This window comes from Solea senegalensis, linkage group LG5 (genome assembly GCF_019176455.1).
Source record: "Solea senegalensis isolate Sse05_10M linkage group LG5, IFAPA_SoseM_1, whole genome shotgun sequence".
Taxonomy (NCBI): Eukaryota; Metazoa; Chordata; class Actinopteri; order Pleuronectiformes; family Soleidae; genus Solea; species Solea senegalensis.
In genome coordinates, this window is record NC_058025.1 from 3,873,556 (window position 1) to 3,886,213 (window position 12,658).

At 42.3% G+C, this 12,658-nt stretch overlaps 1 protein-coding gene and 1 non-coding gene across 11 annotated transcripts in view; both read right to left on the reverse strand.

Moving 5' to 3' along the window:
• Positions 1 to 333: 333 nt before the first annotated feature.
• On the reverse strand, positions 334 to 404 carry trnag-ccc. The gene has a single exon. It is a non-coding gene; the product is annotated as a tRNA-Gly (tRNA).
• A 6,226-nt stretch (positions 405 to 6,630) lies between these two features.
• trpm3 (transient receptor potential cation channel, subfamily M, member 3) overlaps positions 6,631 to 12,658 on the reverse strand; it is a 175,066-nt gene continuing 169,038 nt past the window's right edge. For all 10 annotated transcript variants that reach the window (XM_044025451.1, XM_044025450.1, XM_044025447.1 and 7 more), the window contains 4 exons: positions 11,382 to 11,529; positions 10,164 to 10,357; positions 9,335 to 9,467; positions 6,631 to 9,146 (listed from right to left, as the gene is read on the reverse strand). In XM_044025451.1, coding sequence (XP_043881386.1) covers positions 7,526 to 9,146; positions 9,335 to 9,467; positions 10,164 to 10,357; positions 11,382 to 11,529 — 2,096 coding nt within the window. In that variant the 3' untranslated portion in view covers positions 6,631 to 7,525. The remainder of the gene's footprint in view (positions 9,147 to 9,334; positions 9,468 to 10,163; positions 10,358 to 11,381; positions 11,530 to 12,658) is intronic.

Below are 12,658 nucleotides of genomic sequence, written 5' to 3' on the forward strand. Positions count from 1 at the left end.
GTTATGTTAGTTTTTTTGTAATATTCTCATTCCTTGCATATATGCATATGTTTACACTTATTTTATGCATGTCAAAGACCGGGGAGGACATTTTTGATGCATACCCAAGACCAGACCAACCGTATACACGTAGGAGTAATCAGTGTTCTTTGAGTGGACATACAAAGTAAGAATTTCATTGTACAGGGAAACGTGTTTCTTTACTTTCTTTAAAGTGTATACATGACATTAAAAACACCAAACTGTTGTGATTAGTCCCACTAATATTGAATTTTTCACTTATAGTGAATGCACATAGCAGGGCAGATTAAACTAGCAACTTTCCATGAATTGTGCACCGCCCGGGAATCGAACCCAGATCGCAAGAATGGGAATCTTGCATGATACCACTACACCAGCGGTGCATAACCTTTAAGTGCACTGAATGGCATTTGAATTTGAAGGATGTGACTGAAAGTTTGTCTTATATATTGAGTTTATAGTTTCACTTATACAACATGTGTATGTTACGATCAAGCGTGTCCTGAATAAAGCTGGTGTAATAAACACATGAAACTGGTTTTAACAGTAGCATTAATCTGGTTTCCACTCCAGATTGAAAGCCATCATATCCACACTGAAATGAAACAAAACAATCTTTGTCTCTGCCGATTTGAAATTGTTTCAGGAAATGTCTCCGTCCACACGAAAGCCCAAAATGACTCAAAAACTCTGTAGTACACATGCCAGGCCTGTAAGTGGCGCTGTAAAGCTACACCAAAAACAGAGAAGAAGAATCATAGACAGAATGAACCAAATGAAAGATTGAAAATAAAAGTTATCACAAAGCAAACAGACCAAACAACAGTGTCGACAACTTGGTGACTTTGTTGATTTTAAAAAAAGTGACAAGCGACAAATCCATTGACTTTCTGGCATAAACTTGAACTACTTTACAAGAAGGTAATGAACCAGTTTTATTGACTTTAGTTACTTTTCATTGACAGTTGTTGGCAACACAAGAGTACAATGACGACAGTGAACGTCAGCGCAAGAGAGAGGTGGGACTATGACGTCACTGTTCTCCTAAAGTAGCGTATTCATTGTCTACGTGAAAACGCAAGGGCGGCGTTTTGAGATTTTCCCACTAATCTCAAAAAAAGTCAGAAGTTTGCCTTTGTTTTATAAGATTAAAGTGAGATGTGTTACTTTAATCTGCCTTTGAGTAAAAGGGTCATAATCCTGAGATTACAACAACATCTTTTCCTCTTTGCTGACTCCTCTTTTCTCTTTATAAACATCTTCTTTTTGTGTATTTTTTGGGTTAAACCTCTCGAGCTGAAGTAAAAACAGACGACAGACAGACAGAAAGTACCAATCTACAGTATTTAATTCTTTATTTGACGATGCATGCCAGACATGATCCTATTCACATTGAAGAATACAGATTTGTATTTGCATCCAAATACTCACTACTTCTGATTTCATTTTATAATCTGTCTCTCTCTCTCTCTCTCTCTCTCCGTCATCTTTACACACTTTGTACACTCTTGAGTGGAAGAACTGCATGCATTTAGGAAGGGACATTACATAAAAAAAGAGGTGACCAGTAGGGGGCGTGAGTCCCTTTCTTTTGCTTGTAAAGAGCACAACATCATCATCATCATAATCATCATCATCATCATCATCAACTGCTGGAAAATAAAAGGAGGAGGAGGAGGAAGAAAAACAAAAAAACAAAACGTGTGCGTGTGAAGTCCTCTGATGAGTCACAGGTTTTCAGAGGAGGAGGAGGAGGGAGGAAGATTTGCTGACTCATGATTCCACAATACTGTGAAATACAGTGAGTGATTTATTTTTATTTTAAAAAATACTGTACACTGTGATTGTGTTGTCATGCCTCTCTTTGATCACTGCACACATTCACACATTAACACACACACACACACACAGGTAATCCACAGATGCTGTGTCAGTGTATCGCAATTAAAGCAATCAAAGGGATAGTTCAGGGGTTTTAGAAGCGGTGGTTGTATGAACCAGTGGACACACAAGTACAAACTGATTTAAGCCTATTAACTAATAATACTCAAGATTGAGTATTTGTATACATGAGTATTTTTGTGGCTTCATGCGACCATTAGTCAGCATATACCGTCTGGAAACTGCAGTTTGTTTGACTTTGTAAACTCCCACACCAAACCCAATAGAGAAAACAAGCGATTTTACACCCTGGCACACACAAGTTGAATCCACTGCTGCCGGCATCACTAAGTTAAAATGTGTTCTATTGTGACTTCAGGGTATTAAAATCTTTCATTGTGATTTAACTAAGTGACAAAAACCTACCACAAGAGGCAGCAGCAGACCGGTAGCTGCTGTGTCCCTGTGCGCTAAAAACACTGATTTTCTCTATGGGCTTTGGTGTGAAAGAGTTAGCGGTGGAAAAACCTTGTTGAAAAGGGGCAAATTAAAGCAAGATAGTGAGGCAGGTATGTTCTTCAGACACTGTAGACTTAAGCAGGAAAATATCCTATTAGGAGATGAAGCTAAAATATGTTATTTTATCTTGCAAGCAAAACAACCTGAACTATCCCTTTAAAGACGTATGCAATCTCATATTCCGGTGATAGAAAATAAACTTTACATTTTCTAAAACAATAGGTCAAATAGGAAGGACGACACACGCAGTCCTGTGTTTTCATACTAGCTCAGTAAAGCATGACTCAGCTCGTTTGGCTAATTTTGGTTTGGTTTGGTTTAGTGTGTGAGGGTCAAGTGTCAAACCGCCCGAAGCCCTCTATCAAAACACAACTCTCCACTCACCAAAAACAAACAAAACAAACAACCGACGTGTGAATGAACGAGTGAACGAGTGAGTCACAGTCGTCCGCTAACGACTGCCATTTCATGAAGATGTAAACTAGAAATGTACAGATTCTCATGACGCACAGTGTTAACGCTGGAAACAAACACCCTCTGTCTTGCATCACTGGAGTAATGTTTCCCTGAGCTTTGACGCCGTGTCAACCTTTCTTCTTTCTCTAAAACAAACGAGTCGAGGAATTTGCAGATAGGATCAATTATTGATTAAGTATCGAGTGGCTATGACTGACCATGATCCATACTGACCATCAGGTCTGCACTGATTACTAAATGAATCAGTTTGAGTGTTTATTTTTAGTTTTTCTTTGCTCCGAACGTCATCATTTCAAGGTCTGGGAAACAAAAATCAACATTTTATTATTTTAAATGACCTGATTATTATTGAAGTTTTAGTACGTTTATGCATTTATGTTCTCAGAAACATAATAAATGCTCTTAAGATACTAAAACAACATTTTTCAACATTTTATTATTTTAAATGACCTGATTATTATTGAAGTTTTAGTACGTTTATGCATTTATATTCTGAGAAACATAATAAATGCTCTTAAGATACTAAAACAACATTTTTTTTATCCATAACTAATTTGAAAAGGTTTAGTTTTTTGAATTATTAGTTTATACATACTACATACACATACTTTTTTATGTTAATGCAGACATGAAATCCCATTTGGAGAAGCTGATCATTTGAAGTTTAGCAATTTTGTTTGTTATTATTTTTAATGAAACAAGACCAGAGATTCCTGGAGAGAGAGAGAGAGCACTGTAGCCACCTAGTGACAGAAGAAGGTACTGCAAGTGGGCCACACAAAGTCATTAAAAAGAGTTATTACTAATATGTATTAGTTATTTTTGTTTGAAGAAGATCAACTTCAAATAATCATATAATTTGATTGATTTTAAAAAGGTTGATTTGCCAAGTGTGACGTTTATTACAAAAAAAAAATTATGAAGCACTTTGTTTTGTAGCTTCAGAGACGCAGAGAGGTCTGTTCAAAGTTGAAAGGTTGAGAGAATTATGATTTTAAAGAGAATTATGACTTTAAAGACTTTAAACTCTCCCACGGACTTAGGTTTGGGTTCATCATCGAGCACAAAGACCTTCATCACTTCAGCCTCTGATGCTTTTATTTGTCAATAAATGTCAGTGATTTAAAGGAGCACAGGTCAGTCTGACTGTGAGTATGAACAGTATGGATCATCCAGCAGACACAGATCATACGTCAAATCATTGGTTTCAGGCAAAGAAAACAGAATTACTGCTCTCCTCTCGTTTCTCATGTGCAAATTCTTCATTTTCTGTCTGTTTCATGTGTTTGGGTGGATTCAAACGAACTAGAAGTGATAGAATCTAAACATAATTGTGCGTTAGTGTCGATGAGAGTGCGCAAAAACAACATGTGGAGGAGGAAAGAATCACTGATATTTGGGCTCGTTGATTAAAGCAAAAACAAAAATGTTTACAGATGTTTGAATCATTTCAACTCGGCGACGCCCAAAAGGCAACTTTAATAAACTGGCAACGTTATATTATTATATTAGAAAAATCCCCATAAGCTGCTTGATAAAACGTACAATAAAAACTACTTTAAATACTTTAAATATGATTGAAATGTACAGTGTATATATATATATATATATTCAATAAATAATATAATACATCAGCAATTAGTGCATGTAGATGGTCAACTTTTATTAAATTTAAAAGCTTAATTAGAAAATACTTAAAATCTCGACAAAAATATCACTGAGAAGATATAAATATTAATTTTTGTCATTCAAACAGGCATTTCCTTTAAATCATCCATGAGAATGTCAATAAATAAACTCAAATGCATCGTGATTCAAACTAATTATCAAAGCGAGGGAAGAATATAAAACATAAACATTTAAAAAAAGAAAGAAAAAGAAAGAAAAATCAGAATCAGTAAGAATATTATAATGATTTCACCTATCTTATCTTTTACAGATCTATCAGAGAAGGACATCCTCTTCTCCTCCAGACTTCTTCCACTGGAATAAAAAAACAAAACAAATATGAGAGAAACTTTAAAAACACTTATGTGGCTTTCATTTGTTGTAGATTATAGTCCCGTAGTTCTTCTCTTAAATCTCAGCGAGAATGCATATACTTCACAGCTTATTCTCAAGCTTTCTTCTTTTTTTTAAAGAGGAAACCTCTTCTTCACCTCTGTGTGATTTATGATCGGCTTAGTCGAGGGACTCGTGCTCTATCTCTCTTTCTTTTTGAAAAAAAATCTGCATCTGGCTGAGAAAAGCACTGAACACATAAAGAAAGAAAGAGTCGACGCAGGACGGATCCATTATTACTGTGCAGGTGAACTGTTGCAACATGATGTCACTGCATGGAGTGGGAGGATTTTTGGTCTCACACCTCGGGGGCTCGTTCCGGCTCTAAATGATTTGCTACAGTTTCCAGGTTGAGTGACGTGTTAATGGTGTCGGCGAAAACGCGAACAGCAGCGTTTTTGAACGAGCAGAACGCGTGACGGTGTTTGTTTTTCTTTAAAGTGTCGTAAATGAGGACCCGATGTGTTCAGCGGCTTAGAGAACCAAACCCTTTTGAACCAAAACGACGCCATTTTGGCAGGAAGTCTCTTTTAATTCTGGGACTTAGGGTTGGGTTCATCATCAAGCACAAACATCTTCATCATTTCAGCCCCCCCCCCCACACACACACACGTGGTGCAAATGAGGAACATTCACCACATCTGAGCTGACCTGTTTGGAGGTATAGAGCTGTGGCATCATGCGACACAAAACCAAAACGACGCCATTTTGGCAGGAAGTCTCAATGTTCAAATATATAGACATAAACCAGCAGCATTTACTGTAGGAACATGTAATTATAGACGTCCACCATTATCTATATGACAGACTTCTGGTATGGTTTGGCATCTCTGGTCGGTAGTTACAGACCGGCACAGACGGGACAATTAACCCAGCTGCAAATAAGACGGGAACAGGGATGCAGAGTGCTGTGGAAGAAGGAAACATGCTTCGGCTAAACGCTTTAACTTTGAAGAAGCCACTGCAGCGTCTCGAAGTCTGTTCGGTCCGACTTTGTCAAAAAATAAACCTTCAGACGATCGTCCAGTACCAGACAAGTGTCTACACTAGTGTAGAATCTTGGTCAGCTGCTGTGTCCCACCATCCCGAAACAGGAGAGGACAAGCAAAAAGAATTTTACCGGATTATCGGGATTATATAGGTGACTGCCGAAAAAAAAAAAAACCCGTAAGAGACAGAGCGATCGAAATCCACATGCAACGGATTCCTCTCACTTCACATCAGGTACAGAATCCAACTCTGGTTTACTTTAATATCTTGTTTATTTTACACATTATATTTTTATAGTGATTTGTGCAGTGCTTTCTGGATGAGGATGAGGGAAAGTTTAGATATAGAAAGTTGGGCGACGTTGGAAAATACTGCAGGTCTGGAATCATGGCTGGCTGTTTCCATGTTTCCACACCAGGGGGCAGTATACGGGTCAGAGATCATTCTGCGATATACTGCTCACGCTGACGGCTTGAAACTGGAACTGTTTGTTTGTTTTGTTGCAGAAGCTCTTCCTGCCAACATGGCGGCGTAAACAAACTACGTCATGTGACGTGAGGAGCGTCTATTGTCAAAGAGATTTAAGAATGATAAAGATTAGATGTTTAATTTAACTAAAATAAAAACGTGTGTGTCTAATTCCCTTTTTTTTGTCTGCCCACATTCACACGAGCTGTAAAACACCTTCTTCTTTCTTGTATCACATGACTAATCAAACACAGATTTTACTGCACCGGTCACTGCTGCTCTTTTGCTACACGTATGTGAATGAAAGACGATTTTTCTGTGTTCCTTTTGAAAAAAAACAAACCAGGATAAATAGTGATTATTCAAAGGTGTAACTTGTGTATACAGAGGTAAGTTGTTGCCGTGGTGAAGCCGCCGTCTTCTCTGTCCCAAACACACTGATTCCCTCTCAGAATCATCAGCTCCTGTTCAGATTGTGCCGGGCGTCGTAGGATTATACGGACAAAAAAAGGGAACAAGGTGTTTTAATGTGTTATAAGTGTTGTGTCTGTGCTGAGATGAAGAGACCAAAAATTGGGCGGCTCGTCGTGTCATTCTTCTCTGGTTTTTTTTTTGTCCCTTTTTCCACCATATACAGCGCATCTATAGGAGTAACAGTGGAGTACGTGACGTGAGTGATGTGTGATGTGACACAGTGGCGGCTGTCTACTGACGTAAAAAGGTGGCGGGTGGAAGACATACAAGTACAAAGACACCTTCCGTTGCCAAAAACACCCAGTTGAGAGTTACTCAGCTACATGAGGAGGTAAAAACTAGTCTAGATTCATAGCTCTTTGTATTTGACTGGTGTACATTAGGACCCTTTCGTCTCCCGTTTCCTACCCCCTGGTTTCATGATCCAGGGCGAAGTTGGCGAAGTCTAGCACGTACTATGAATAAACTTTTGTCAGCTTTTTTTTTTTTCTGTTAAAAACTAGAGTGTAAAAACTGATCCAGATCAGCGTCTGCGGCAACTTCAACCCTGCTTTTCACTCTCACCCTCGGCCCTTTCAGGTTTCCTCGCTGGTCCTATCAGTGTGTGTGTGTGCGTGCTGACCACTGTTCCTTGTCACGTGTAGTTTTGTCTATCAAAGCTGCGGAAGGCCGACGGAGTGGCCAGCTTCCTCATGGAGAGGCTGTCAGTCTTGGCCGCGTCAGGCCGTGCTCCAGACTTGCTCCTGAGGAAGGGGTTTCTGGTTCCTGCCAGACCCCTCCCCCCCGGCCCAGGCCCCCTGTCTGCCCCCAGACCCGGTCCCCTCTCCATCCTCTCGCTCACTGACAGGCTCTTCCGGTGCGGAGGAGCCAGCGTGAGGGAAGGATGGGAGTCGTCTGAGGAGCAGCTGTTTGCCCGCTCAAGCCTGGAGAAGGGGGAGCAGAAAGGGGCACCACTGGGCCCACTGAGAATCCCGAGGCGAGGGGTATCAGAGGCTGGGATCAGGTCCTCGGGATCCTCTGGATCAGACTCTGTGTGACTGAGCTCTGCCTCCCTCTCTGGGTGAGAGGAAACACTGTCTGTGGGCTTATCAAAGGGGAATGAGGTGGATCCTCCAGGTGAGTGTGAGCGTTCCACAGGAGTGTATGGAGCTGAGACACAGCGTGTATCAATGCAGTCAGTGATGCTGGTGTACTCTGCAGCTTTTACCTGGACTCCTGCCCCCAGTCCACCGTAGCAGCCTCTCGGCGTGAACATGAGGCTGTGGGATTTGACCAGCGGCGGCTCGTCCAGGAACGCCGTGCCCGCCGTGGAGAGGTAGCGGCTGCTCTTGGAGCGCTCGAGCAGCCCGGCTGAGGGAGGGGGAGACGGATCCATGTCCCACAGAGGTAAGGTCGTGTCTGGTAAGAGGTGAGCCGAGCACAGCGACAGATCGGCAGCCGCGCTGTCGTCATACGCAGCTCCAGCTGCTACGCTGCTGCCCACGCCGCCCTCCGAGTGCCTGTCGCCCAAGCCGCTGGTGGTGGTGCTGCTGAAGTCCCGGCCTCCAGGTGGCGCCGCCTCCATGATATCTGACTGCAGTGACAAGTCTCTCTGGAGGGGTGGGATCACGCGGATGGGATCCAGGAAAACCTCCGCAGGTCCCACCTCCTCAGAGGTCGAGACGTAGATATCGATGCATGATGACGGACGGTGCTGCTGGGACACCGACAGCGTCGCCAGGGCGAGGGGCTTAGACTCCTTGGCGGCGGCAGCTGAGGACACAGATTGCGAGCTGTTGGCTCGGTGGAGACTGAGCGAGCGCTCTTTGAAGAAGCTCTCAGCCCGTTCGGCTCCACTCGCGCGTTCACCGCCACGACCGCCTCCTACATAAAACGAGTGGCTCCTCGTCCGCATGGCCACGGCCGTAGGAGAGGGGGGGGACATGGAGCCCTCTGCCGTTCCCTCCAGCGCCTCCTGCAGACGGTAGGAGTTCCCCTCAGTGCTGTTAAAGCTGCTTTGGCGGAGGATGTATGCCGCGTCGTGGCACTCACCCTGACGGAGTATGTACGCAGAGTCTGTGCAGTCAGACGAAGTCCTGGAGCGCACTTTGTTCACCTCACCGCGCTCCACCCCCGTCACGCGTTCCAGCGCGACGGCGATCCGTCCAATCAGCTCCTCCATCTGTGCCAGACGGATGTCGACAGTCTGCAGCGACGCCTTCATGAAGTGTTCCCTCTCGTTGACCTCCTCCAGACGCATCGCCATGTTCTCCACCCTGAAAATGACAAAAACAAGGAGCATTAGAACAGGAGGAGGAAGAGTTCGAGTACCTTAAACACATCATATGTTTTCTAAAATGCAGCAGACACTGTCGCTCTGCATGACTCATGTGTCTGTTCTGTCTCTTCCTCATTCACAGCTTTACAGATCTGTTTGCCACACGCTGGCATTTTCATGTCTGACCTTTCCGACGTGACTCTGATCCGCTCGTCGTTTGAAGAGTGGAACCTGTCGTCTTTCTCTCTGAAGTACTCCTCGATGCATTGCTCCTCAAAGTCGTGGACTTTCTTCAGCTCGTCCTCGGTGATGAAAAGCTCTGCGGGTGGAAGAGGTTGTGAGACAGTTGTAAAGCAACCGCATTTTATTGACATGGTTGTGTCCACACTAAGTTGACCATTTACTTGGATAATCTGGTGGAACTTGGTGGAGAAAGTTCAAACTTGAACCTTAAAATCACATATGAGTTCAAAACATACGGCCTAGAAGCACAACAGGCCGTCTAAAGTAATAACCTCGGAAGTAGCCTCATTTTTGCACATGTGTAGGGCTAATTTCTTGGGGTAGCCACACAGATGTTCAGATGTTTCGCTGTGAAAATGGACGATGTAATGAAGTAAATCACAGTCAGGAGGGCAAAGAATCTGAGATGTGGCGTTTTGAGGTGTGTCGAGTTTTACACCCGAGAGTAACCAAAACAAAATCTCACCTGTTAGCTTAGCTGTTAGCTCCACCCTTGTGAGGCCGGAGAAGACAGTGCAGACAAGTGATTAAGTATAAAAATAAAAACATTGATGTGTGTGTGAGTGCAGAGGTGGGTGGGAATCTGAATATCTTCATCCATCTTCTACCGCTTTAATACCCATCTGACACAGGGCGATACCCTGAAAAGGTCACCAGTCCATCGCAGGGACAACATAGAGACAAACCGACAGTCAATTTAGAGTGTCCAATTTGCCTAATCCCCTAATCTGCATGTTTTTGGACTGTGAAGCTGTAGAAAACCGTGACTCACTCAGGCCGTAATCCCTCTCGTCGTCGTCATGCTTGCGCCAGCGACAGCACAGGTGCTTGAGGACCATGGTGATGTGACTGAAGATGATGAGCGGAGGAGGAAGGACGGGCCGCTCGTGGAAGGTCATGATGAGCTGGTAGCGCTGGAACTTCCAGACCTGGTTGGAGATGGACTTGACCTCAAAGAATGTGTTACTACGACGAAAGAGAGTCACACACGAGGATGAAATTACCGCACATTGTCCTGTACACGTGGAGATGGTTTAAGCCAATTTCAGACGCAATAAATGTTTGTATTAATATGTAATGTGATTATACCTATAATTTAACTCATTTGTTTTGGGTTTTCTTGCCACTGTGAACATTTTAGTAATTACTCGGACAAAAGGAGGATCAGTGTTTGCTTCTTGGATCATTCAGAAGCACAATAACAAATCATTAGCATGGTAATGTCTCTGTGGAAGAGGCGCCGTCCCTTTCTGATAATACAATTTGCTGCCAGCCACTAATGACTGCAGCACACACAAAAACACACGCACACACTTTTTTTTTTTACCTCTTAGTGAGGACTGAGCACACATCGTTGACATAACGCATTCCCTGGCCCCTTACTCTAACCTTAACCATCAGAACTAAATGCCTGACCCTGAAAAAGCCCTTTAAAGTTGTCAAAATGTCCTCACAAGGGTAGGTTTGTACGTTTATTGGTCCTCACAAAGATATAAAAAGTACACATCCATGTCCTACCAGCGAGGTGAGGAGATTACAGACATTTATTCCTATTATCCTGCTGCCACAGTGTGTTTCATTACAGGTTATGTAGTTAGCCGCGTTTACGTCCGTCCATCTGTGTGTAATCAGCATCAAAAGGTTAAGCATGGATTTGGAAGGCATTCTCCAGGTGTGTAGGTAATAATGTGGATATGGATTGAGAATTCTTTTTGACCTGGCATTGACCTCCAACCTGAACGCTCCCAATCTGTCCTAAATATGTAAATGTGGGGATTTGCCTCAATGTACATGAACAAGATCTGTCCTTAGGATACATCAGAGACCTCTAAACCCAAACAAATCATATGTAGCCACTTAAAACCATATTTAATGACTTATTGAAAAGATTGAAATAGTACTTAGATAGTAGTTCTACGTTACGGTGTCGTTTGGTTGTAATCCAGATCACGGAGGTGATTTACAATATAAATAACGAGCGTTTACGTACTTGAACACTGCGATGAGAAGGTTGACCAGAAGGATGTTGGCGACCAGCAGGTAGCAGGCCATGATGGCCGGGACGATCCAGGCGCCGGTCTTACAGGGAGGCAGCGCCACCACGCCGTCCTCAGTGGTGATGTTCTGCCCACAGGGGGCTGCACACCGTCACAAAATGAATACACACACACATACATACAGATTTAAACAAGGAATGCACGTATTTAGACACAGATAAAGACTTGAATTCATCAATATATGTTTCTATATGTATATATATATATATGTATGTATGTATGTATGTATATATAGTAGAAGGAAAATTTAAGATGCACAACCAAAATGGGACAGACATGCAGAGACATGGCACACACAGAGGACAACATTTAGTAAAAGGAAAATAAAATGTCACACTTAAAAACTCTAGTGCGCAACTTTAGCCAGACTGTATCTTAATGTCATTTTGAACTAGAAAATAAACTGCGATTGTTTAAAAACCGTTATAGATATCAAAACTTTGACTTAGGTGAGAAAGGTCCCAAGTCTTGTGAGCCGTTTGAAGTTCCAACCACTTCTCTACGTTAAAGAATGACGATTTCCCTTTCGTGTGCATTTTCGCAGTTTTTTACGCTTTCTGTCACCATGGTTACTCCAAACGTCAAAACACACCATTCCCGATCAAACCGCACATTTTGATGTAGGATGTGTGGGGGTTTTCTCAAAACTGTGGGAGGAGTTACGCCCCGAACTCTTGGTGGAAGAGGACTATCTAAGTAAATGTAATGTGTTCAGGTTTGAGTATGACTTAAAACACGAAGAAGCGCCCAAGAATGAATTCTGCTGTACTCCCACCCTCCCCTTCTCTGCCACTGTATACACACAAACGCTCCCTCAGTCAGGTCCGATAGTTTTGCCTGACAGCACATTCTCAGATGAAGGACATAAAAAATGTTAAATAATTAATAACAACAACAACAACAAAAATGTCACCAAAAGTTACGCACTATAGCTTTAAGGGAGAAAAAAACATTTAAAAAAATGAAAACAAAGAGACAAGCAGACATAAAAATACCAAATAAAAGTGATACAGAAGCATAATGTGTTTTTATGCTTCTTTTCTGTGGACGTGTTAATGGCAGAGGCTCGTCTGAAAAAAAACACAAAACTTAAAATATTAACAAAAGCACTCATCATGTATCATCGCAGTTTGTGTTTCCAATATATTTAAACATAGCAGTCAATGTTTAAAGTATATTGTCACAGCCATAGCTTCATTCAGCAATGATC